This window comes from Ambystoma mexicanum, chromosome 1p (assembly GCF_040938575.1).
Source record: "Ambystoma mexicanum isolate Mex_15411 chromosome 1p, UKY_AmexF1_1, whole genome shotgun sequence".
Classification (NCBI taxonomy): domain Eukaryota; kingdom Metazoa; phylum Chordata; class Amphibia; order Caudata; family Ambystomatidae; genus Ambystoma; species Ambystoma mexicanum.
In genome coordinates this window covers 1163709714-1163737391 of record NC_090921.1, presented here as the reverse complement: position 1 = coordinate 1163737391, position 27678 = coordinate 1163709714, and the positions used below count along the sequence as shown (strand labels likewise).

The following is a 27678-nucleotide window of genomic DNA, read 5'->3' as shown; positions in this document are numbered from 1 at the left end:
CTGCCATGTATGTGTATGATTTTATACACAATAGAAAATGCCATATACTTTACTTTTTTTTAATGGATTAAAAAATGTGTTTAATAATTATGATATAAATAAAGGAGATTTACCATTAGGCCAATTCTGACCACTCGAGATATAGTTGAATATCACGCATTTTCTATCCACAAATGCAGTAATAATTTATAGAATCTAATTCTGGGGTGCTTTGGTAACTTAAAAATCCCGGTTTCTTCATGTTTGTGTTTAGCATGCAGACTATGAGCCAGAGTCAGAACAGGGCAATGGTTGAAGAGGTACGGGAGGCACCGAACTTTGCATGGAAGGTAACCACATCTGGGGGTGGAAGAGGAAAGTTCCAGAGAAGTGCGTGTGTTGGCAGAAGAAAAAATCCCCAGACTTCAAGGTAGGTTCTACAAACAGTAACAACCGACCAGAGATCAGGAGCTCGAGAATCAGGAGGCAGTCGCAAGTCATTAACATACACTGCCCTCAGTACAGGCCCAGAAGGTCTAAAGAAGCCGAGTATCGAAAAAAAAAAGAGAATCTGCTATCAAAGCGTAATACCTGTCCAAATCTGCGGAGTAGATTGTTCTCCCAATCCACTGCAGATTTCTTATACGGACAGACTTTCAGAAATCCCTACAGATTTTAGAAATCAGCAGCAGATTTTTGAAATGTTTGGATAGTTGCAGATTTCCCCGTGGTAACCATTGGTATTGCACCGCGGTAGAAGTATAACACATATTTCTGGGGATTCTCAAAAAGATATGGACTGCTTCTGAAAAGCCAGTGATACAGAAGGAGGGAAATGCTGAAGAGGGTCAAAACACAGGCACGTTCAAAGCACTAGAGCAATACAAGAAACCCAAACGACATAAGACCAAGATTGACTTTTTTTGGAGCATGAAAGCACTTTGTTTTGCCAGGCTTCGAGCATAGGCCATTACTTTGTTACTATAACTTATCCACACTTTACTTTGACCTAAACTTTACTTCTCATGGCCTTTTCTTTCACATGTCTCATGTACTTATCTTAACTCCATTTCTAGCCAACTTGGGGACAAAAGTCACGTTTCAGTAAAGGTCTGATTTAGGTAAAGTGTGAGAAAGTTCCAGTGCTGAACATTTGTTGGGGGAAGAAACTGTGGCAAAGTAAAAAGGGACATGTCCCAGAATCCTATTCTTCTGGCAAGGCATAGTTAGGAGGAAGTTCACACTAATGAGGTCACAGAGCACTGGAAGTTCACGGGTGGAAGGAAGCTCACACATTGCAGGGCTCCTGCAGTATTTTCCGGACACTGTTGGGAGGAAGCTTACATTACTGGAGCCAAGCAACTCTGACAACAACACTGCTGCGGTCCTGTAATATTGTATGGCTACAGCTGGGAAACAATAAGCAATGCCGGAGTCTGCCAGCTTTTTTTGCATTGGCAGGAACTGCTGTGTGGCACAACACTAAAAATGTGGCTCTTTCAACAATAGCTGCCATACGAGTCAAAAGCCCTCCCTCCACTCCACCAACAGTATTGCGCTGTAAAGAATGCTAAGCCCAATGCAGGCTTCCTCCTGTTGCAAAGCGCTCTGCTGCTCCCGAGCTGAGTTCCTGCAATTAGAAAAAGAATAAAATAAAAAATAAAAACTTTTGAAATATTCATTAGCAGCCATTGGGTTGCTCGGATGGCGGCCTTTATCTAATGTTCTAAGCGTTCTTCCTGCAAAAGGTGCTGGCTGATCCTGGTCTTCACTAGCTCTCCCCCCCCCCCCCCCCCCCACTAACCTGCCATGACAATGGAAGAGGAGCTCCTCCTGGAAGCCTGGCTGCCATTTCCATGGTGGCCATCCTATTTGTAGTTTTTTTTGGTCAAGGTAATAATGCTCATAACACCCTCGATGTTACCTCAGTTTGCTAATGGTGATATAGCCCTTTTGGTAGGTCCCTATGGGTCAGTAGCACCACCTTAGCCATTAGTATTGGCACTCTTGGCCGGCTGCCGTTGGCTTTATCAGTTAGTATATGATACTGCTGGAGTCCTGTCGCACTGAAGTCCTATAGTACCCACTGACAGGGCCACAGTGGGAGGAATCACAAACGGCTAGTTCCTGTGATGAGGGGGCCGTTGAGCTGTGGGGCCAAGCGGGGCCTGGAACGTGGGACGCGCAGCAGGCGTGCGCGTAACAAACGCTGCTAGAGCTCTAGAGATCCCATTAAGTGCAGTGCCCAGGACCCACTGCCCAAAACCTCTATCAGTGGCACAGCCATGGGCGTAATTTTAGGGGGGCACGGGGGTGTTTGTCCCCCCCAACTTTCATGGCACACTATTTTGTCCCCATTCATTTGAATGGGGGCACCTTTTCTTCAGAGGTCATGTCCCCCCCAACATTTTCAGCAAAGTTTCTCCACTGGGCACAGCCCGGTCAAGTACAGATTCACACTTTTGGATTCCAGTCAGAGTCGGCTTAAGGGGTGATCAAGCGTTGCGGTTGCACAAGGGTGTAAAAAATAAAGGGCACACTGCATCACCCATTAAGGCGGCCCTGCACCCGTCAAGCTTTCTGAAGTTGGAGTGCATGCGCTCTGATGCAAGGGTGTGTTATGTAGTGTGGGAATTGGTGAGTCTATGTTGCTTTGGTGGCTGAGAGCGCATGTGAATGTGCGAGTGTATGGAACATAGGTGCAAGTGTATGGTACATATGTGCGCGAGTGAATGGTTTGAGTAAATGAGCAAGGCAATGTTGTGTAAATGAGTGTGAGCGTGTATTTCTGCTGGGCCAACCGCAGAGGAGGTGATTTTGGAGGGTGGGGGATGAGGGTAGGGGTGCAATAATGCCTTTTTTTCTGGGCATCTATGATAAATAAAGCATGGCATGTGTTATTATATGGCGAGACTGCTTTATTGTGGCATGGCATTTCATTCTGGGCCTACTAAGCACACCTGTGCTACTATGGTGTGGGGCGCACCCAAAAATCTCGCACAAGGCACTGGGAGACCTGGGGCCAACACTGGACACGTACATGGCACTGCTCAAGTAAGCCCACGCTAATGTTGGCTCTACAGCACAGGCCAGGCACTGCTGTTGGAAACTAATAATTCCTGTGACAATATATCAGCATTGGCAGGACAGTGCTGCCCTAAGCTCACACACTGCCGAGATCCTGGCTGTCGAGTCTCGCCAGCACTACCTGTGAACACACAACACGCCTCTTCTTGCGAGCAGACATCGTCTGAGCCTGGGATCAGTGGAAATTGCTCATAGTGTTTTGGACGCATGACAGAGCTTGCAAGAACTCGGTGTGGAGGGAGGGGCGCTGAACCAACTGGTAGTCGATTGGTTTAAAACGATTCAGCTGAATATAACCAGAAATTCAGGAGGGAGTCTGGACAGTTCTCCGACAGCAAGGTCAGGAGCAGCCGCACTGGCAGGACCGTCTACTATGGCACCAACTTGGGCACAAGGTAAGATGTCTGTACCTCCCCCTACCACTGTTTTCCCACCCCTCACAGGCTCTCTGGAACTCTATGAATACCTGCGCTTCTTATTTTTGCCGGTATTGAGGGCCTGGGCTTCTCCAAGCTTGAGGGGAGTACCAGTACCCAGTAACGTTACCACTGTCCCATATTGCCTTCTGCCAGCTCGGAGTTCACATGTTCTGATCTGAAACTTCAAAGCAGGAAAGCACAGCAGCTCCCCCGGATGTCTCGCTTTGTGCCTAGAAAGCATTACAATAACTGGGGTGATTAGATGTTGATAGCCTAGGAAGGGAAGAACCAGAGGTCTTAAAGCAGGGGTGAATGTGGGTGATAATGAATCGGAGGGAAGGATAACGTTGCATGCTGTGTGAAACAAAGACTCTAGCTGGAGACATTACGCTGCGTTGCACTTTCTTTCATTTTGAACAACACTTTAAAAAACATTTTCTTAAACTGTCAAAACGGTTTTAAAAACTTACTCACTTTTGTAGGCTTTTACTGTGATCTTCCTCAGCAGGATGGGTAAAATAAAACTACAAGCCTATTTTTGCTCCACATGTTTCTAACATTATTCCTATCATGTCAGGTTTGTGTCTTACGTAATGTGTGTACTTTTAAATGCAGAGGAATTAAATATGATTTAATATTTTCAAACCCAAACCGTAACAAATAATTATATTAACTATAGATAGGAAGACATGTGGCCAAGTCCTTAAATCGCTGACTGTGCTCAAATTCTGGTTTCACCACTTAAGCAAAATGTGTGATCCTGGGAAAATCATTTATTCCCACTGTGCCTTATATGCAAACATTGGGAGTCCTGAGAATAGAAATCCTCCCTAACAGTGGGACAGATTTCAGGGTCATTTTCCGGTCTCCCAGACCAGTAAATGAAGAGTAAAATAAAAGATTTACACATGTTTTTTGTTTTTACCGCATTTCTCACTCCAGGGCATTTTCAAGGTTTTCACTGGTTTCGGTGGGGTCCCAGAACAAAACTTACATTCCCACCACCCCATCCACTCCACTTTTCGAAAAGGAATGCATGTCCACCAGCATCTGATTCTGAGGATGGCGGATATGCAATTGAATCCTATGGACTCTGCCAGCTTTTAGCAAATGGTACAATATGGCGGCTTCCATAGGAATCCATAGGAATGCATGGAAATGCCTCCTGTCATGCACATATACGGCAGGAGGCATTTACGAGTGCACTACGAAGTTCAAAGAATGCATTGAAACACGGGGTTCGTCTGAATCTCCATGCATTTGCATTTCGTGGTGCAAGCAATTAAAATTGCTTGGGAGGGGGGGCACTACTACGCCAGTGTTAGGAAGAGCTGTCCTCTCTCTGCAATAATCATAGTGGAAAATGACGCTGCCAACCAAGAAGTAAGCGTGGTATCCTGCCATCAGTACCATCTGCAGAGCTACTTCCGGCAGATGAGGTTTCAAGCCAAGTTACACATCTAAAGGTTTGCAGAGCAACTCATTGGCGTGATGGGGGTCGAAGCTACTTTGCACACCTATCTGCTCATGGCTTCATTTCTGCAGCCACTCTTTGTCCCGCAGCAGATTTCAATGAGCATTGTGTAGGGTGACCAGATTTTAAAAACAAAAAACCGGGACGGCCAACAACATAAAAGAGGGACGGCCCCATCGCAGCCCACCAATTACCGCCCCTCCCCCAACACGCCCCCACAACCACCCACAACCATATTTCCATCACTTCTCCTTTCTATAAACTGTATATAATCTCATTTGTGCAGTTTTGTCTGTGAATTGTGGCATGTTAATTCAAAACGAGGCTTAGCTCTAATTGATATAACATGGCTTGCTGTACAATAATTTCCAAGCCAGTCTCTGTTGCACAGTCAGTAAGTGTTCTGACTGGTACCGGAGAGGTTGGGGGTTCGAACTAAACCTCAAAGTTAAGAATTCTGATAGTGTTGTGAAAAATAATTAACCGTAGCCCCCCAAACATGCAAACCAGTTTCAAAAATGAAAAAACAGTGATTTCCCCGGAAAACCCGGAAGTCTGGTCACCCTAGCATTGTGGGAGTTTATCAGTCAGTGACTTTTCTCTATAAGTACCCTAGTTTAGTCAGAGATCGTAGTCATTCATATAGTATTAGTTGCCTTTCAGACCCTCCTTTCCTTCAAAGCCTGCCAACTTTTCCCCATCGCAGTATTGGTGCCAAAACAGGATAAAACCAGTCTGTGATTGATGGACATCCTTGAGAGGTGACTGCTTTAGGCTGACAGAATCAAATTTAAAGTGAATTACTTAAAAGTACTGCCTAGAGACCCAAGCTGCTCCTCACTGATTGTGGCGCTGCCCGATGACGGGTGCGCACGCGGCGGCGTAACGTTGCACGCCGTCGCGTGCAGTATGAATAAACAGGGTGTTTCCCGGCCGCATCAGAGCGACCGGGAAGCCCGAACCAAGACAGACGTGTTGGTCTGCGTTCTTGGGGCCGGGGCTTGCGGCGAAGCGCGCGGGGGGCGCCAGTCACCCTCAACAGTGGCGACGAGTGGAGGAAACGATGCCCGGGCCCGGCGGTGACAACTTGAACAATTTTTCACCGGAACGAGGTCGAAGGACAGACTTCGTTTCATGCCGCGGGTAGTGCGTTTGCCCACGCGGCTGGCAGCCATTTCGTGCAACCGCTGTGGGACTTCAAGGAGCTCCGGTTTGGGCCCTGAAACGACCGCAGGCCTAATTTTTGGACATTTCAGTAGCTGACAGCTACATCTACACAGAGGTATGCATATTTAGTGCATTAACTCAATTTTGGGTTTACTACGTCGAGTGGAAGCCAGGAGAAGGCCTATCTTGACTGGGCCTGCTGCATCCAGTTACTATTTTGCTACCAATTTTTGGAACACTGAAAGGCATCCTGCTTTTTCGTCCCCTTCAACATCATCCTGGTGACTCCATCTATCTTCAGCCTCTTCATCATCACAGAGGTGGCAGGAGTCACTGCATCCAGGGGTGGTCCAAGCTGAGAGTCACTGTGGGCTGAAGATTTGAGTTGCGGCCCCGATCAGCACTATGGGGGTGCCTGTGCGCTCAAGCTCATGAGTGACACCGAGGACCAGGACGGAGCACACGGTGTGGCGGCGCAGTTTCATCCTCTTGCACCAGTGGCCCCGCAGGGTCTTCTACCCCCAATGCAGCAACCAGCAGCTCCAGTAGATGGTCAGGCAGCGGTTCCCGCCCTTCAAACTCCAGTTCAATCTGCTGCTGCTCCTGGTGTTCAGCAGGCAGCGCCTGCCATGGCGCAGGTGCGTGCGCATGCTGCCCTGCAGCCCATCCCCGAATTTGATGTGTCGGGCCCGCCATCCAGCCTGGGGCCCTGATGGAGAAGGTGGGTGGACCGCCTGGACATGTATTTCAGGGCTGCGCAAGTGGTTGATGATGACACCAGGCTGGCCACGATGTTGTACTCGGCAGGGCCCTCTGTCCAGGAGATTTTCGAATCCTTGCCACAAGGGAATGGAACCTATGATCATGCAAAGGCCGCCCTCCAGGCATACTTTTTGCCCTTAGCCAACGTGGACTATGAGCGGTTCGTGATGCTCTCTGCCAAATAAAAGGACGATGAGACTTTGGACACGTTCTACGGGCGCCTGAGGCGTCTGTCGCTCGCCTGCGCCTGGGGCGATGCGGAGGACATGATCAGGACCATGCTTATCCAGGCGTGCTCATCAGGCAAGTGCTGAGGGAGCCAAGTGCTGAGGGAGCCGGGAATAACGCTCCAGCGCATCCTTGAGCTAGGAAGGAGCCAAGAGGTGTCAGAGGCGAGAGCGGCAAGAATGGAAGCCAGGTCACGCCCCATAAAGACTGAAGAGATCTGCGCGATGTGGCGAGGGGGAAGAGGTGCTAGGAGGTATGGCGGTGGCACACGGGACAGAGCTGGGAGGGCAGGAGAGATTTGCCAAAAATGCGGATACGACCTGCCTCACCCAGCGGAGTGCCCTGCAGCTGGAAAGACATGTGGATGATGCGGTTTGCCAGACCACTTCTCAAGTACTGGTGCCAAGGGGTCAGGGCCGAGCGGTCGCCATTCGCCAGGGTCGGCCGTCCAATGTCACCCAGGTGGACCAGGGCGAGGAGGAGGCTCAGGCAGAAGAAGCGGAGGAAGAAGATGAAGAGAACATTTTCTTCGTATCAAGTGTGGAGCTCCTAAGAGGCAGAAATCAACGGCAACCTAGGTGCGTGGTTGAGGTGAACCAGTCTCCGGTCCCTGTACTCGTGGACACAGGGGCATCGGTGAACGTCATGGCCCGAGAACATTACAACGCCATGGATCGGCCGCCCAGGCTGGTCACGCCAAAGGCCCGCATCTTCGCGTTTGGTGGTGTGGAGCCCATCCCTCTGGACGGGGCCTTTGTGGCAAAAGTGGAACACGATGGCTCCCACATCACAGCCCGCTTCTACGTGACGCCAGTGAGTAAGAATACTTTGCTAAGTTGTGCAGCGGCGGAGGCTCTCGGCATCGTAAGCTTCGCGTACTCCGTCTACCTGGAGGACATTAATGACTTGCTAGAGAAGCATCAGGCCCTATTCAAGGGGATTGGGCAGATGGTCGGAGAGCCGGTACGGCTGCACATTGACGAGTCGGTACAGCCGGTGGCCCTCAAACATCGGAGGGTACCGTTCCACCTCCGTGAGCAGGTAGACAGAGAACTGGACAGCCTCGTTGATCTAGACATTATCGAGAAGGTGGAGGGACTGACTCCCTGGGTGTCTCCCATAGTGGTGGCAAGGAAACTCAAGCAACCGGGCGCAGTCAGGATCTGCGTAGATATGAGAATCCCCAACAAGGCCATCAGGAGAGAGAGGCACCTCACACCGACAATGGATAATAATAATAATAATAATAATAATAATAATAATAATCATTGCGGAGGTGCAGGGTGCTCGGTTCTTCTCGAAGCTCGACCTCAGGGCCGGATATCATCAGGTCGTCCTCCACCCCGACTCAAGGTACATTACCACCTTCACCACGCACCGGGGACTGTATCGCTACAAGAGGTTGAGTTTTGGGGTGTCCTCGGCCGCGGAAGTATTCCAGAACATCATTCGGGGTGCCCTGGCCGACCTCCAGGGCGTCCTAAACATAAGCAACGACATTCTGGTCTTTGCGAGGACCGAGGTGGACCACCTGAGGATCTGGCGAAAACCTTCGAGAGGCTGCAGTCGCTGGGACTCACACTACATAAGGAGAAGTGCGAATTTCTGCGCCCCTCCCTGGAGTTCTTCGGGTTTGTGTTCAGGGAAGGGGGGGTGTCTCATGACCCCAGAAAGGTACTGGACACACAGAAGGCCCAACCACTGGAATCTGTGTGGGAGGTGCGAAGCTTTTTGGGCATGGTCACATACTGTGGCCGGTTCATCAAGAACCTGGCATCCAGGTCTGAGCCCCTCCGAGCCCAGACAAGAAAGGACACCGTCTGGAATTGGGGTCCACTGGAACAGGCGGCCTTCGATGACATTAGGGGCGCCCTCACGGCCGAGGACACAATGTCATTCTTCGATCCCGCCCTACCATCGGAAATCATCGTTGATGCTAGCCCATTCGGCCTGGGGGCGGTGTTAACACAGATTGACCGTGATGGCGGCGTCCGGCCAGTCGCATATGCCAGCAAGGCGCTGTCAGACGCCGAACAACGCTACTCGCAGATTGCGCGCGAGGCTCTGGCGGTGCTGTGGGGATGCCGCCATTTCCGGCTTTATGTACTTGGACGCCCGGTGACGGTGGTCACTGATCACAAACCTCTGCTGCCGATCCTAGCTGGGTCGTCATCCAAACCGCCGGCACGCATTGAGAGGTGGATGCTGGCTCTCTTAGAGTATGGGGTGACCCTGGTTTACCGGCCAGGGGTAAACAACGCTGCTGACTATCTATCCAGACACCCCGGAGCGCCTGGAGAAGGAGATCGTGACGTCTGTGAGCAAGAAGCTGAGGAGCATGTCCAGGTCGTGGTAGAGGCTGCCACGCCGAATGCCATGCCTCTCCAGGAGCTGGAGGCTGCGGCGGCACAGGATGAGTGCTTCAAAGTACTGAGGCAGTCCATGCAGCAGTGCTCCTGGAAGTCTGCGCTTGAGGCCCTGGCGGGACGCACTCAGGAGGCCCGGACTGGTCTAGAACAACTATGGAAGGTTCGTGAGGAACTGTCCTTCTCGGCGTCGGGCCTGCTGCTTCGGGGCGACCGGATTGTGGTTCCCCAGTCAAAGGTGGGTGAGGTGATCGCGCTGGCACACCGGGGCCACCAAGGGGCCGCCAAGACCAAGGCCCGCCTCCGGATGAAGGTGTGGTTCCCCGAGCTGGAACGCAAGGTGGACGAGTTTGTGGCGGCCTGTGTCTGGTGTCAGGCAGCATCGCCTTTACAGCGGAAGCCAGTTATCGAGGCGATGCCGAGGGGTACCCATCCGTGGGAGGTGGTTCATGCCGATTTTGGATCCACCACCATGGGCACCCATTTCCTGGTCCTGGTGGACGAGTACTCCCGCTACCCCGAGGTGGAGTTTGTGGAGTCCGTGGCGTTTGAACACGTGGTGGTGGCGGTGGAGAAATTGTTTGTGGCTCACGGATTCCCTCACACGCTGTGTTCGGACAATGGTGCACCTTTTCAGGGTGAACGATTTGCTGAACTGATGGTGAGCTGCGGGGTGGTGCACCGAAAGATCATGCCCCTGTGGCCTCGAGCGAATGGGGAGGCAGAACGCCTGATGAGAACCCTCAATAAGACATTTAGAATTGCCCAAGGCCAGGGGCAGTCCCTACAGAGAGCCCTGTACCAATTCTTGAGAGTATACAGCACCACGCCACATGCGTCCACGGGAGTGGCCCCGGCAGTTGCGATGTTCAGGAGATGTCCGCGAGGGCTATTGCCGGAGGTCAGAGAGCGGGAACCTGCGGTGATTGACGACCAACGGGTCGAGATGGACCGGCAAGCAAGAACTGAGCAAGAAAACGTGCGGAGGGGGCTTCGCCCACAACATCTGGAGCCGGGCGTTGAGGTGCTCATTCGCAATCGACACCCGCATGGGAAACTCTCTTTGCCGTATGAGCCTGAGCCGCTGGATGTCGTGGCCGTCCGGGGCTCCATGGTGACGGCGTCGGATGGACGGTCGGAAGTGACGCGGAACGTGAGTTTCTTTAAAAAGATCAGAGACCCCAGAACTGACCCACCTCCTGACCCGGACCTGGGAGGAGTCCTGGAGAACGAGGGAGACCCACCCTGCATGCCGGAGTCCCCAGTGCGGGGTCCGTCGGCGGACCGATCACCCATGCCGGAGGTGAGCAGGAGGTACCCCCAGAGGACTGGGCGAGGGAAACCAGCTCGCCTCACCTATTACGTGCTGGGACAATTGGCTGAGAGTCCCGAGGATGAGAAAGTCTAGTTAAGGGGACCCGGGTGGATGCTAATAAAGGGGTGCTCATGGGACAGGGTTTGTGTGATTTGTTTGTGTTGTCCCATTGTTATCATGACTTGTTTCAGCTGCAGTGTTTTGTGGTTTGCAGTGAAGAGTTTAATGATGGTTGTTGGTTCTTCCCGAAAAAGGAGGAGTGTGGCCCTGCCCGATGACGGGTGCGCACGCGGCGGCGTGACGTTGCACGCCGTCACGTGCAGTATAAATAAACGGGGCGTTTCCCAGCCGCATCAGAGCGACCGGGAAGCCCGAACCAAGACGGACGTGTTGGTCTGTGCTCTTGGGGCCGGGGCTTGCGGCGAAGCGCGCGGGGGGCGCCAGTCACCCTCAACACTGATGAGGCCCAAAAAGGCTGAAGCATGTTTGGGGATGCTTGTGGTCTCGTGCAGAAGGGATGTGACCTAGCAGTTCGGGCTGGACTGCCCCTTTTGGGGTTTGGCCAAGTCTGATTTGCATATGGTCTTTCCCCTTCTGTAATGGCTTGGCAGGCGAAGAACGATGGTCTGGAGGGTTGCCCAGAGCAACGCCAGTGGTTAAGATTAATTCTAAACCTTCCAGCCATCACCTCTTTGTTTTTGCTATGTCACCCCGAGTGGGACGGGTATGCCCAGACCTGGGTCCCGTGCCTGCTGGGCCTAGAGACCCAAGCTACTCCTCACTGATGAGGCCCAAAAAGGCTGAAACATGTTTGGGGATGCTTGTGGTCTCGTGCAGAAGGGATGTGACCTAGCAGTTCGGGCTGGACTGCCCCTTTTGGGGTTTGGCCAAGTCTGATTTGCATATGGTCTTTCCCCTTCTGTAATGGCTTGGCAGGCGAAGAACGATGGTCTGGAGGGTTGCCCAGAGCAACGCCAGTGGTTAAGATTAATTCTAAACCTTCCAGCCATCACCTCTTTGTTTTTGCTATGTCACCCCGAGTGGGACGGGTATGCCCAGATGTTGGTCCCGTGCCTGCTGGGCCTGGAGACCCAAGCTACCCCTCACTGATGAGGCCCAAAAAGGCTGAAACATGTTTGGGGATGCTTGTGGTCTCGTGCAGAAGGGATGTGACCTAGCAGTTCGGGCTGGACTGCCCCTTTTGGGGTTTGGCCAAGTCTGATTTGCATATGGTCTTTCCCCTTCTGTAATGGCTTGGCAGGCGAAGAACGATGGTCTGGAGGGTTGCCCAGAGCAACGCCAGTGGTTAAGATTAATTCTAAACCTTCCAGCCATCACCTCTTTGTTTTTGCTATGTCACCCCGAGTGGGACGGGTATGCCCAGATGTTGGTCCCGTGCCTGCTGGGCCTGGAGACCCAAGCTACCCCTCACTGATGAGGCCCAAAAAGGCTGAAACATGTTTGGGGATGCTTGTGGTCTCGTGCAGAAGGGATGTGACCTAGCAGTTCGGGCTGGACTGCCCCTTTTGGGGTTTGGCCAAGTCTGTTTTGCATATGGTCTTTCCCCTTCTGTAATGGCTTGGCAGGCGAAGAACGAAGGTCTGGAGGGTTGCCCAGAACAACGCCAGTGGTTAAGATTAATTCTAAACCTTCCAGCCATCACCTCTTTGTTTTTGCTATGTCACCCCGAGTGGGACGGGTATGCCCAGACGTGGGTCCCGTGCCTGCTGGGCCTAGAGACCCAAGCTACTCCTCACCGATGAGGCCCAAAAAGGCTGAAACATGTTTGGGGATGCTTGTGGTCTCATGCAGAAGGGATGTGACCTAGCAGTTCGGGCTGGACTGCCCCTTTTGGGGTTTGGCCAAGTCTGATTTGCATATGGTCTTTCCCCTTCTGTAATGGCTTGGCAGGCGAAGAACGATGGTCTGGAGGGTTGCCCAGAGCAACGCCAGTGGTTAAGATTAATTCTAAACCTTCCAGCCATCACCTCTTTGTTTTTGCTATGTCACCCCGAGTGGGACGGGTATGCCCAGATGTGGGTCCCGTGCCTGCTGGGCCTAGAGACCCAAACTACTCCTCACAGATGAGGCCCAAAAAGGCTGAAACATGTTTGGGGATGCTTGTGGTCTCGTGCAGAAGGGATGTGACCTAGCAGTTCGGGCTGGACTGCCCCTTTTGGGGTTTGGCCAAGTCTGATTTGCATATGGTCTTTCCCCTTCTGTAATGGCTTGGCAGGCGAAGAACGATGGTCTGGAGGGTTGCCCAGAGCAACGCCAGTGGTTAAGATTAATTCTAAACCTTCCAGCCATCACCTCTTTGTTTTTACTTAAAAGTACACCATTATACTGAAGCTTTGGTTAGAATCACTGATTGTAAGGTTTCATTGTGCCAGGGTCTCAAGGCCCAAGCTCAGAGAAAAGTGACTAACAATGAGAGAAAGGGTGAACATAAGATTGGAGATCGGCTAAGTGGAGAGAGAGACAAATAGAAAGTGATACATATAGATACTGAGACACAAAGAGCAAGACACATAGAAAGTGAGAAAAATAGAGAATTAAGCGATTTGGAGGGCGACAGGGTGAATTTTATAGAGCTGTGTTGGGGAAACCCAGCAAGGCCCCGGCAAGAGAGCACTCTTTGCACCTTCTGTGCCCGGGCACTTAAAGCCTAGATTGGCGAGTACCTGCATTAACCACTGCATTTGTCCATTTGCCTTTTCCTGCCAATTACTCCTTTGCGCATGCACCCTGCTGCGCTTTGTTATTCTCCCACAATCAATTGGCATGACACAGTATTTCAAATGGCAAACTTGGCCGCAGTTTTATTTGCATGACAACAGGCATATTGTACACATTTGTGACCTTCAGTCTGCAAGTGTGGCGCTTGCTTTCCGGCTTTCCCTTGCTTCCCCCCTATACTTTGTATAGTAGGCCCCCAACTCCCCCGACCCTTTGTACCTGAGCCTATCCTGCCCGTGCAGGTGTCCGTGGGTGGGGAGAGCGCCGTTTGTTTTGGGGGAAGCTGAACCTTGTTCATTGCCACCAGACGCCCCCGCCGTTTAGGCCCCCAAGCGGTGCTGGTCCGGAAGAGCGAAGACCCATTCCGTTTCCTTCTGGCTCGTCCGGAGTCTATCATTTGTGCTTGGTTGCCCAAACACCGCCAACACTGTCCTCAATAGTCCTGACCGTCCTGCGACAGCGACGTCCAGGTATCACCCTCCTTCCCTGCCCTTTCGTGGGTGGGTGGGTGGAAAACAAAATCCTTCTGGTCTGGCGAGTCGGCGGGGTCCCACTGCAGGAGCGAGATGTCTTCTGCAGGCTGGCCCAGCCGCTTATAAGGTGCTTGCCCCGCCCCTTTCTTTTGTCAGCCCTTCGCAGGCTTTTTGTGTTGTTTGGTACCCTGGTGCCGTTCCGCCCCTTGCCCTCCCTTTCCCAGGGAAGGGTCAGAGGTTGTTGGGCATGACCCCACAGCGGTTACAAGGCTGCCGCCTCCATTTTGTTTTGGGGTTGTCTTTTCGTCGTCAGCGACATAACCACTGCATTTGTCCATTTGCCTTTTCCTGCCAATTACTCCTTTGTGCATGCACCCTGCTGAGCTTTGTTATTCTCCCACAATCAATTGGCATGACACAGTATTTCAAATGGCAAACTTGGCCGCAGTTTTATTTGCATGACAACAGGCATATTGTACACATTTGTGACCTTCAGTCTGCAAGTGTGGCGCTTGCTTTCCGGCTTTCCCTTGCTTCCCCCTATATTTTTTATAGTAGGCCCCCAACTCCCCCGACCCTTTGTACCTGAGCCTATCCTGCCCGTGCAGGTGTCCGTGGGTGGGGAGAGCGTGGTTTGTTTTGGGGGAAGCTGAGCCTTGTTCGTTGCCACCAGACGCCCCCGCCGTTTAGGCCCCCAAGAGGCGCTGGTCCGGAAGAGCGAAGACCCATTCCGTTTCCTTCTGGCTCGTCCGGAGTCTATCATTTGTGCTTGGTTGCCCAAACACCGCCACGCCACTTAGTGGGTTCTCGCCCACTGTGGCTCCCCTCCTTCCTGTCTCCTTCTCATAACTCCAGCAATTTGGTACAAATGTTCCAGAAAAAGAGCTCCATTCCCTTTGTAGACAAGTGTACTCCATCCTTCAGGAAGTATTCAGGCGACTTTTCATCGATCAAGCCATGCCTGATTTGATGGAAACCTCTGCCCCTGCAGAATTTTGCAACGGCCCCATTCAGCTTCCTCCTTGATTTTTCAACTGCTGAATGGCTCTCTGCCCCTCTCCATTGCGCCCGGGTAATAACTTCAGACCATACAATTTCCGTTTCGCCCAACTGTGCTGAGATTTCCTGCAATGAGCTTGTAATGTCCCTCAGCAGGACCCCCCTCCCCAGGCTGGTCAGGTCGTTCCCTCCCAAGTGTATTACCAACAGCTCTGGCTTCGGCTGCCTACTCAGTAATCTCCGCAATTGCCCCTTTAGCTGCGCCCACTTCATCCCTGGCACCCCGTGCCACTCAATCCTGAACTCGCCGGCCGTCAGCGCCTCCTGCTGCTGAGCCCAGCTTGCCTTGGCCCTTGAGATGAATGAGTGCCCCACTACCCACACGGTACGTTTCCTGCTTCCTTGTGCTGCTGGGAAACGACAAATGGAGGGAACGGCATGGTTATCTTACTTTTTTTCAGGCCTGATATAACGTTTGTAACATCCCGAAGACCATCTCCCCAATTTCTTGATGTCCTCCGCCCCCAATCCCCCGACAGCCGCGGAGGTGGCGGCCCCTATTCGGAATGAATGTGTCCCAAACCGGCCCCCTGTCAGCCCCATCCTTGCCAAACCCTGCGCCATCACTTTTTTAAATTGAAAGCGGCTTAATGCGGACCCGTCTCTGTGCAAGAGCCACGGTGCCTCTGCCTCAGATGGCAGCCGCTGCCGGAGAAAGTTGGCCACCGCTGTCACTGGGCATACTCTGCTTGTCTGAATGGCCTGCAGCATTAATGCCGCCCCCTTCCCCTTCTGATCTGTTTTTGACCTTCTCACATAGATGACAACCTGGGTGCTGGTTACCTGTACATTCCTTAAGCGCAAAAACCCGTTACCCTTGCCATCCTTGTTCTCCGGCACCAGCTCGCTGACGCTAAGTGCCCCAAAGAATGCCACCGTAAAGGCAGCCGTTAACAGTACCCTCTAGGCCTCGTTGGTACATACTGTGCCCCGACATTTAACCAATCCGTGCAATTTAAAAATGTCAATTGGCCGCCTCTCATCTGGTTTTGTCACCGTTTGTTTTGCCCATCCTCTCATGGCTAGCGTGATGTAATGTTCCTTGGTGGGGTCCTTCTCCCCTTTCATCTTTGCGTAATGCGCAATGGCCGCCAAGTGGCATCCTACCCATACCCGGGTCTTCCTCGTCCTCCAGCACCATCCCACAAATGCCCGTACCGGGTTCTCACCCCGGTCGCCTGTTAGCACCTCTTCCTGAAATTGCGTAAAGCGGTCCCAACACGCCCTGTACCTTTTAGCTGTACCAGGCGCCAGTGCTGTCTCTACCAGAGAGCTCAGATTGGCCCAATCATTTCCCACCATTGTTCTTTGAACGGGGCCATTTCTTTCCTTGCTTCGGGGCAGCTTTCCCGGAAACCGGTCCCACTGTAAATGAGACAGAGAATCAGCGGCCGTATTTTTTACCCCGGGAATGTGCCGTGCCCTGACCTCAATGTTTAGACTTAGCAGGCTTTTGATCAGCTCCCTGAGTAACCGAAGCACCCTCGGATTGCTGGACGACCCTGTGTTAATAATCTGGACCACTGCCAAATTATCCGACCATAAGGCAACTCTTGTACTCAGCAGGTGCTTCCCCCACAATTTAAATGCCACTACTATGGGGAATAGTTCCAATAGCATGATGTCCTTAGTCACCCCTTCCTTGTGCCATTCCACTGACCACGCCACGCCACACCACCTGTCCCCCAGGATCGCACCAAACCCTAAGGAACCCGATGAATCGGTAAATACTTTTAAGTCTCTGACATCTCGCCCATTCCGCCCGCTAGATCGCCACCCCATTGGATTCCGTTAGGAAGGAGTCCCACATCCTGAGGTCCTCTTTTACCTCGGTTCCCAACCGGACGTGCTGCGCGGCGTGTTGCAAGCCTACTGTTTTGAGCTCCACACTTCTGGCGAATGCCCTGCCCAATGGGATTACCCTCCCTGCAAAATTGAGGTTACCCGCCAATGACTGTAGCTCCCGCAAGGTCGCCTTGTTTTTACCCAATAGGCCTCGTATCAGGGCTTGTAACTTCTGAACCTTGTCCTGCGGGAGCCTGCACTCCCCTTTCACTGAATCAATCTCAATCCCCAGGAATGTCAATGTTGTAGCTGGACCCATGGTCTTCCCTGGTGCCAAAGGCACCCCGAACTGTTCCATACGCCCTTGAAATTCCCCCATCAGGGCCCTGCACTCCTCCGTCCCCCTTCTCCCAATGAAGAGGAAATCATCTAGGTAGGGCAATATTCCCCCTTCCTTCCTCCCCAGCCTCACTGTAAATTCCAAGAAGGAGCTGAATGCTTCAGAATATGTGCATGAAATAGCACAACTAATTGGCAGCACCTGTCGTAGCAGTAGTTGTCACCTACTTTGAAACCCAGCAAGTGGTAACTGTCTTTGTGGATTGGTAACAGTCGGAAGGCTGACTCTGTGTCTGCCTTCCCTAACAGCGCCCCTTCCCCTGCTGCTTTCACCATTTGTACCGCATCCTCCAGGGAGGCGTATTGTACCCTGCACCGCTCCTCGGGAATGCCAGAATGCCATCTTCACAGACTGCCCCTCGGGGAAGGATAGATGGTGGATCAAGCGGAATTGGCACTCTTCCTTCTTTGGTACCAACCCCAGTGGGGACACTACCAGATTGCTCATGGGCGGTGCCGAGAATGGGCCCACCACTCTCCCTAGTTGCACCTCCTTCGCCACCTTCCTTTCTACCACCTCGGGTCTCTCTAATGCTGACCGCAAGTTGGCCGCTTCCTTCCCCCCTTGGCTACCTGCCCCCGGGATCTGAAAGTCCCACCTGAACCCTTGCCACAACAACTTTGCAGCCGCCTTGTTGTGATAAATATTCCGAAAGGGAGTCATGGCAAGGAGGCTAACTGGCGTGGGTAATGTCCCTTTAATCATACGTTTGTCATTTACAATTTCCCCAACATTGCCTTGTTTTGCCGGCATATTAATCAACATTTGTTTTCTCTTTAGGTTTGCTATTGTCCCTGAGCTTGGCTTCGCCTGGGGTGGCTTTGCGGGGACCAGTGCTGCCACCTTTTTGATGCTTGTATCTGCATGTCTTCCCATAAGAACAGTAGCCCTCTGCAAATCTCCAGCAGATCTCTTGCTCCCCCTGGTGAGCTGCTGCCCGATACACCCAGGAGGAGGGCCCGCGAAAGGACCACCTACCCCGCTGAGTGTACCCACCTCTCCCTCTCCCTGCCCGGGACCTCTCCCCTTGCAGCTTCTCCTCCGGCTCCCTGCAGGGTCCCACCTTGTCCATGTATCCCCCGACATCCATTTCGTCCCATGACATTGCTGGCCATATCTGCATTTTTAATCTAAAACCCCGGCCATACTCCAACCACTCTTCGCCGCCATACTTCTGAGACAAGTCATGCACATATTGCTCATACGCTATCACTGCCAGTGCATCATGCGGATACCTTTCCAACATTACTGACATGTACATCCTATAAGCCTTGAGCCAATTGTTAATGGAGTGCTCCACCTTGGTGCTCTCTCTGTCCCTCTTTTCTTTCTCCTTCTCAGACAGCTCTTTCAGCCCTCCCCCCATGGGTACAATCCCCAACAAGTCGAAGATCTCAATGAATTCCTTCCTCCACAACCTCTCTTTGACCGCCCTTGGAATATGCCATACTAAGGAATCCACTGTTGCCCGCATTGGTGCGAACCCTGGCATGGGCCTCCCATACTGGGTTGTCTGGCCCCACACCCCTTCTGCATCGATGCTGGTCGGGCCTGTTGCTGGGAGCTGCGCTGCGCTCTGCACCCCTGGAGCAACTACCCCTGGCCCCAGCCCCCATTCCATCTGGCCCGCCGGCGCCCCTGTTGTCACCACTGGTATAGGCGGTTGGGCCATCCCCGTGGAAACCGGAGCCTTCCGCCCTTGACTCCCCCATTCATGTCCCCCTGGCAACCCTGTTGAGCCTGCCATCTGTGCCTGCTGACTGCCCCTGGGAGGTGGACCCACGCTAGGTAACCCCTGCGTGGGATCCCCCACCTCTGTGGCAGCTGACTTACTCCCCCTATTTGTGACCAGCCCTGACTCCCATTACCGCACCATGACACCCCCAGGCCCTGGGCTGGCCCGGGTTGAGTTGCTGTTCCCCCACTATTCATCATCCCTTCCATCACACCAGCGTCAGCAATAACATTTGGCACTTGCCCATTTTTTCCCCATGCTTGCATGCATTCCATCACCATACCTTTCACCATCTCCAGTGATGTGGTTCTTTCCCCCGCGACTTCCACCGTTCTGGTCACAGGAGTGCTGGGTGGGCTCACATGGCTCCCTGGAGCCTAAGCAGGTGTAGGAGCCGTTAAGGCCACATCCTCCTGCGCCCTCCTCTTCTGACGAGGCCTTTTGGTGCCGTTGGCTTGTTCCTGACTTGCTTTGGCCTTCGCCATCAATGTCCTCTTTCTTTTTGTCGGCTGCACTTCCTCCTCCTCATCCTCTTCTATGCAGTGGATTTCCACTTCCACCACCGTTGGCTCATTGGTGATGTCCTGAAACAAAAGTGGTGAGCTTTCCACCATCTGGCTGTGTCCTCTCCCCTCCTGGCCTGGTTGGGCAACCATGGTTGTCATCCAGTCTGGCCCATGGGTAGCCGCTGCCACTCTGGCCATTTCTAAAAAGGCAGCCAGATCCATTGCCTCGTGCAGGGCCGATTATCTTCTTCCCCTTGGGTGGAGTGGGGTTCAGCGTGAGCGCTTCTGCCCTTCCTTGGTCTCTGCAGCTTAACTAGCCGCAGACCTTCTGTGCCTTCTTGCGCTGGCCGCCTCCCCCTCAGGCCGGCCCGCGTAGGCCTCGGTGTGCTGCGGTAAGAAGTGAAGGTAGGCCCGAACAGGGCTTGCACCCTGGATCCTTAGTTTAACAGTCTGAAGCTCTATCCACTGAGCTATCTGGGCTTTGGGCGAGTGCCGGCGTTGCTAGGTACGGGCCCAGTCCTGCCCGTCACTGCCTGCATGGACCGGCCGTGCCTTCCTGCTGTGACGGCACCGGGGATAGACCTACCCCGCACGCCGCTGCCCGCTTGGGCCTGCAATCTCCTCCGGCGGGTGCGTGCTGTCTGTGCTCAGGTACTTCCGCCTGCCGCCGCCCGCTAGCGCCCTCTGAGTCCTTCAGCAGGGCACCGGCTCACCTGGGCGCGCTGGTGTCAGCGTCCGGCTGCTCCTTTCCGCTCTCACTGGTCCTGCTCCTCTGCGCTGGATCGCCGCTACGGTGCTCCTTTCGGTGGTTTCCCAGTCCTTGCCTCCGTCCCGATCCTTCTTCCGGCTTCTGCTTCCTCCGTCAGCTGGGCTCGCCTTGCGCTGCCGTTCCGGTCCCTCCTGCTCAAGAGGCTTCCCGCCTGGTGTGGAGTGGGACAAAACAAAATCCTTCTGGTCCGGCGAGTCGGCGGGGTGCCACTGCAGGAGCGAGATGTCTTCTGCAGGCTGGCCCCACCGCTTATAAGGTGCTTGCCCTGCCCCTTTCTTTTGTCAGCTCTTTGCAGGCTTTTTGTGTTGTTTGGCGCCCTGGCGCCGTTCCGCCCCTTACCCTCCCTTTCCCAGGGGAAGGGTCAGAGGTTGTTGGGCATGACCCTGCAGCGGTTACAAGGCTGCCTCCTCCATTTTGTTTTGGGGTCGTCTTTTCGTGTCAGCGACATTCTTTTGTTCCATTTGCATCACTGATCAAGTACAAGTTATCTGCCTCTGCACACTCCCCCCCTACATTGATCACAGGTGCTCTGTGCCTATATGCAGCGGTTGTGACCTCTCTTTATTTCCCTCTGCATCTTACTGACTTCCTGGGCCCTAGTAGCCCCTCCTCTTCCTCCCTTCCCGTGCAGTCCCCTTTCCCTTTCATCCTTAAGGTCGTCCTCTGTCAGTGTCAGTTCACCTGCAACACCCTCGACCAGTGACTCTGTGTCCCTCCTCTTGTACCTTCAACTCATGCTCTCGGGTCCTCCAGTCACCCCTTCTCTCTATATCTCTATGTATAGATTAATGGAAGCCCCCCCAACCCCTCTCTGTCCCTCCAGTTAGCTCATGTTCCCTGTGTGTCTTTGACTTGTAGTCCTTTCCCCGCCATTTATCATACTCTCTTTCCCTCTTTCTCCGTCTGAAAGTAAAGTGCGCAATGTCGAGTTACCCGAATACAGCAGCAGAATATTTTAAAATCATACCTGCAAAATCATTCACAGCAGAAAAGCAACGACGGTTTTTAGTCCAAAGCGCAGTCAGCCAAAATTTGCTTTCTCAGCTGCTTGGCCCTGGTGGTGTTACTTTACCCACCAGCTTGTCGGGCACTATGAATGACCAAAGGTTCATAGAGCACGGCGAGGCTCCAAGAACAAAATGACCCATCGGTCCCACAAGCTGCAAAAGTGCACAGTTCCACTATATGCTTTGCTACTCTGTGCAGCCCTTTCTGCCCACCGTCCGCTGCTCAGGTAACCCGCCTGGAGAGTTCTCAATGCAGCCAGCCAAAGGGCCCTGGGCTGCCCTCTAGGCACACAGAAGCAGAACCATCGTGCCCCAGGAAGAGACCTGCGAGCCTCTCCTCTGCAACCTCCTCACACTCCTCCATGCTTCATCTTGTTTACGGCATGCATGCTCACCCTTGCTTACGGCATACATATAGCCCATAATTCCTTTTCCTCTGCACGCGTCTCCTTGCTAATGGTACATAGACTCCTCCTTTCTTATGGCATATCTGCTCCTCGTTGCTTTTGGCATACCTGCTCCTTGTTGCTTTTGGCATACCCGCTCCTCCTCCTTGCTTTTGGCATACACATTTTTCCATGCTTTTGGTTACGGCTCGTTGCTTACAGTGTACATGCTCCTTCGTACTCATGGTGCATATGCCTCTCTTTGCTTTTTGTGTACATGCTCCTCCTTGCTTATGGTGCATAGGCTCCTCTTTGCTGTTGTGGCATACATGCTCCTCATTGCTTATGGTGTACATGCTCCTCCTTGCTTATGGTGCATAGGCTCCTCTTTGCTGTTGTGGCATACATGCTCCTCATTGCTTATGGTGTACATGCTCCTCCTTGCTTATGGTGCATAGGCTCCTCTTTGCTGTTGTGGCATACATGCTCCTCATTGCTTATGGTGTACATGCTCCTCCTTGCTTATGGTGCATAGGCTCCTCTTTGCTGTTGTGGCATACATGCTCCTCATTGCTTATGGTGTACATGCTCCTCCTTGCTTATGGTGCTTTGACCCCTCCTCTTGTGTTTACTCAGAGCATGCTGCTCTTATTTATAGGACCCAGGGAGGCCCTGGGTCTTTGTTATGTATGTAGTGGGGGCTGTTGTTGTCACAGCCCCCGGCCGGATAGCCGACTGTCTGGCCCCCTGATGGGGGCAGGTCTTTGAACCTGGGCCCTGATTGACTGTTGGTTTCCTTATGGTGCTTAGCACCTTGCTGTTTGGAGGAAGGGTGAGGTGATTGTTCACACCTCACCCTTCCTTGGCTTTGTGCTGCAAAGACTGCGTGTCTCTGCAGCACAAAGCCAAGGAACAAGTGGGTGTTTTGATGGCATGCCCCTTAGAGTGATGACACGGTACAGCCCCAAAATGAGAGTTCTGTAACGTCCAGGACAGTTCATGTTCTATAGAGAAAGCTCAGTTTGAGGTGCTACAGTGAACGCTTAGTAATTCAGAGGCCTTTTGAGTTCTTGCAAGTTACACTCTGCGATGCAGGGACGATTGATATATTTTAAAGTGAAAGCTCTTGGCCATTGATCTCCTACTATGATGAGAACTCTGCTTTCATGGGGGAATTGATAACTCTCTGTTGTGATAAGGCCCTATTGTGTGGGACTACGATCTGACAGTGGGGGGACACTTATTGTTCTACAGCCTTACACTGGAAGCTGCTCATGCTACTATTCCCGAGGCACAGCAGTGAAACCTCTGAGACACCGGGGAGGTTTGTGATGCTAGCTATAGAGTAGACAGCTTTCTGGAGCTAATGCCTTATAGTGTGGAAAAGTGCAGTTTTGTTGCCAAGAGTCTGCTCTGTACTGGACTGTTCTAAACTGGCGTGTCTCTGGGTGTTTCCCTATGATATGGTTATAGGTCCCTATGTTTTGGACTAACTTTCGCATGATGTCCTCTATTGAGGGTGAGAAGGCTAGTCAAAGGCAGGATTATGTACATTAACTCCCATAAGCACTCAACGTAAGAGGATTCCCGCCTCACACACCAATGTAACTAAAGGCCCTACCAGGACTCAGGAACCTCCAGGAAGCCGAACAGTTCTTTTGCTCCCAAGGAAGCCATGCTTCAAAACAAACACTCAATTAAATGTGCCCATATTTCCTTTCAGCTTTCCCACCTATACAACCTGGCAATTCGTGGCGACTGGGGTTCAGGGGAGTGAATGGAAGTGCTTTGCATGCTGTGTTTTCTTAGGCATGGTTCCTAGATGCTTTTGCTCAACATGGCACTGGAAGGCTCAGCAGTCTGGCCATGGCTAAGCCATAGACAAGCTTGGTGTTCTTAAGCACTTTGCACACATAGCCTCATTAAGACCCAGGCGGTAAGGGATTAACGGCGCCGTAAAAGGTGGCGGCGCCGTTAACCCCTTACTGCCTAATTACGAGGTCCCTTTGCGGGTCCCCACCTTAACAGCTGGTTTTACCAGCCGTTAAGGAAGGAACCCGCAAAGGGACTTTCGAGGTAATTACGGTACCGCAATTTGCGGTACCGTAATTAACGCCTTCCCCATTCCCATTGAGCCCTATGGGGGCAAAAATGGGAATGGAGAAGGGTCAATGGTGAATGGGGAATTACCGCCCCGCCAACCTTGGAATGGGGCGGTAATTCCGCCTTCCACCATGGCGCAATCAGTAAAATACCGGCGTCAACCATGGCGCTAATAGCGCCATGGTTAACGCCTGGGTCGTAATGACCCCCATAGGGTTTTGGTAACCATGCCATGAATAAATGAGGACTTTTGAGGGTTTTTTGCTCGCTTTTCGGGGATCTGTTGCAAAATTGGCAAATGTAGTATTTCTGCCATACAACCCCTCCCAAATGTTGTTGGGGGCCCTAGGAAAGTAAGTAGAAGGACTTTGCTGCCTGTGTTTTCTTGGGCATGGCTTCAACATGCCCCAGCTCACTATGCAGTGAGTACATTCCAGAAATACAACCTGGCACAGCAAATACCTCTTCTCCAGCTCCCTCTCCTTTCAACGCTGCACCCCATAGAATACAGTTGAGTCCCATGATACATTCTGTCCAATTGTACACATAGCTCTTCCAGCGTTTCCTTCACATGCCTTCCTGAGCACCTTATCTATCCCTCTGCGTCATCCCAACTATCTACCCGACTTTGACGGGCAAAAGCGCTTTGACGCCATGAAGTATGTCAGTAGGCGCTATAAAAATGCAAGATAACATATAGTGCATGTGGGTGGTGGCCATCAGAAGTAATTCCACGTCTTTAAGATCTATTCATGTTTTTATTTGGTTTCAGCGGCCCTCTCCTCCATTCTCCTGCTCTCGGTCCAGGTCTGGGGGCTCCAGTGCCCAGCCAGCTGCAGCTGCTTACAGATAGAAAGCAAGGTGTCTGCCGACTGTGGGGGTTCCGCCGGGGAGCCGAGCAACATCACTGCCATCCCAAAAGGTAATGTGAGTGGTATTTTCTGGGGGACAGGTGGATGGAGCACAGTGGAGACCACACACCTTTGGGCTAGTGCTACCTTTCTGAATTCATGTGCTTCCCATCAAGTGTATGTCTACCTTGCAGTGGTGTGTGATGCCCAATGGCATTCTTTACCCTCTCTGCCATCATTTCCCCCATGCCGATGTCACTGTAAGTCCAGAAAAGTGGGCCACAGTCTTTAGTCAAACAAGCAGAAACATACAATCCAAAATTGGATGCTAAATTTGAGATATAGAAATAGGATCATGGGTCCAGACCTCTATTGTTTTTCATCCGGGCCATCAGACTTGCCCCTTTTGCCGACTTTTAGTGCCTTAACGGCCCGATGTCTGATAATCTTCCAGATTAAAATCCCTATCTGACCGGATTTCCCAGACTAATAGAACTAATATTTAATCAAATTGATCCAATTGTTTTTTTTAATTCCAAATCCGCACAATTTAATATCACCACTGCACCATTCCAAGACACCAGGATTACTACATCAACCTCTCTTCTATTCTACCCACCTCCCTCCCCCCAGGTGTTTGTCCTAAGTATTCACCAATGGGGTATTCAAAATCCCTGTGTATACTTTATATCTCCCTACTGTGAGGGATCAAGAGTAAGGCTCGGACACAGTAACACGTTTTGTAATGAATAAAGACTTTTATTATCAAAATAAAGAGGGGATGGGGAAATCCGACCCATCCCTAACTCTAAGAGGGGTATCCCTGCCTCAACAATACTAAGGAACGTCTGTGTCAGGATGTCTAAAGCAAAAGGAGTTCTCTGTCTTGTGTCCAAAATCCTAAACTGACCCTCACACACTTAATGGGCCTCATTACAAGTTTGGCAGTAGCCTTGCCGGTAAAACTGGCAGGCTGTCGCCAAACTTGTGAATTTTTCTGGCCACTGGCAATGGGGAAATACAAGGCCATTACAAACCTGGCAACCCTGTATTTCCCCATTGCCTGGGGCAGGAAACTTTTACTCCCCATTCCCATTTGAGCCCTAAAGGGCTCAAATGGGAATGGGAAGGTCGGATGCACCGGCACCATTCAGAATGGTGCCGGTAAATCCGACATACTCTGCTCGCGGGTGCCAGTCTGCCCGCCAGGTCCGACCTCGTGGGTGAAAAGGCACCTGCGAGCAGAACTCGTAGTTTGCCGGTCCTGTAACTACGGTACCGGCAAGCTTACCGGTACCGTAGTTACCGGACTGGCAAACTTGTAATGAGGCCCATGTCTCTTTGCTGAACACCTGCAGCTTCCTTCCGAAGTTTCAAACATAAAGTCTCCAAGGTGAATAAGAATAAATAAATAAAGTTCCACCAGAGAAGGGACCTTCCCTTCCCCTAGTGTACTTTTGTTTATCCTCAATGTCACTTTTGGCTATTTCTACAACCCCAAGGAGAATGGCCCTTCTCTCGAGTTTTCTCCGATTCTACAACACTTTACAGTTCTTTCTCTGGACCCCTGATGTCCTTTTCAGAAACGGTATTGTGCTTCCCCTTTGGTCCACAATTCAAAAAGGGTGGATTTCTTCCCCTGTTTTCTCTGCACTTTCTGGGAGTCTCTGCCCTGTTTCTCCACTCCCTGGTTTACTCTCCTGCCAGGGGTTTATTTTGCTACTTGGGTGTGGGTCCCAGATTCGCTGAGTCCCTGGTTTACTCTCCTGCCAGGGTTTTTGTAATCCTCTCAATATTCAAGTGCAAATCTCAGGCTCACACTCTTCATTAACATTCATTCGCTTCTGTATCCAGTTAATTATATCTTTCATATGTTGGGCCACCGACCCTTCTCCAACTGTGTTAAATGTCACAGCTCCCTTTTGCAGGTTTTTGCTCTTTACTAACGGCACGTGGCATCAGTGCTGAAGCGCCCCGGTATCCCAATCTCCTTCTCTGGGCTTACCAGTCTTCTGTGGCAGCTTCAACATCCTTGCATCTCACTGTTTCCTCTGCTGTCTGTCTGCTGCCTGGGAGCGCGTCTCGTCAGTTTCTCAGTTCCTGCCTGGCCTTCTCCTTTGCTCAGCAGCCCCTGCTGCTCGGGATGGCAGGACGGCAAACACTTTTGTAGAGAAGGAGCCAAGTACCCCCACCTCAATCACCTCGCCCATAGTGCTTATATGTTGGGAACCAGAGTGTGAGACACGTGCGATACCAGTGACAATACAAATACCTAGGAGAATCTGGGAAGCAGTGTTCCCATTGAGAAAAACCATACATGCATACGAGACAGTACGATGGTCATTTGAATGAAATTCTGGAAAAAACAGGGCGGTTGAATAACGAAGAAAAATGGTGATGTCATGCAGAGCAGAGCTGTCGTACATAGAAGAGATGCAGAGACTAGAGAATGTAGATATTGTTATAAAGCTCAGTCCAGGCAGCTTTATGGTTACTTCTTAAGTTTATTTCAGTTCTTATGATCCAGTTACAGTTACAGGATTAAGACTTAAGACAGAGACACAGAGAGAGACCGGCACCCCTCACCCAGGGAGGGAGGGCTCAACTGACACAACATGGAACTCTCATCACAGCATTCTCCCACTCAAGCATCAACATTCCACAGGCACTCTGGTGACATCATAAATCACATGACAAACCACATCAGACTAACCAAGCACATCACAACACATCTTCCCCCTTACAAAACACACTAGCACAAAAGCTTCACAACACATCACCCTCCTATCAGACATTTTCACAAAGGCAACGCACATCTCATCCAACCCACGAGCAATGGAGGTTTCACTTGAAAAACCTACAACTATGCAACTTCAGAACTCCGCCTATCATTCTTAAACACCATCAATAACAGCACTAATCACCTCCCATCCACCCCTGCCACGAGCAGACTCTAGCCTCCCACACTAGACACAAACCAGCCCAGATCCAAGGCTATACCTAACCCACATTACCTTAACCAACGCAAAATAACTTTGGTCCTCCTGCTCGCCCCCGCCACAGGCGAG

The 27678-nt window shown here is 51.8% G+C and overlaps 1 protein-coding gene across 3 annotated transcripts in view; it reads left to right on the top strand.

Annotated features, from left to right (window-relative positions):
* The first annotated feature begins 3285 nt into the window (after positions 1–3285).
* The window catches only part of LOC138450681 (leucine-rich repeat-containing protein 3-like), a 157559-nt gene continuing 133166 nt past the window's right edge, over positions 3286–27678 (top strand). The window contains exons 1-2 of one of the 3 annotated variants that reach the window (XM_069604854.1): positions 3286–3461; positions 24532–24683. In XM_069604854.1, the coding sequence (XP_069460955.1) occupies positions 3440–3461; positions 24532–24683 (174 nt within the window). In that variant the 5' untranslated portion in view covers positions 3286–3439. The remainder of the gene's footprint in view (positions 3462–24531; positions 24684–27678) is intronic. The other 2 variants (XM_069604855.1, XM_069604853.1) reach the window with 2 other exon arrangements.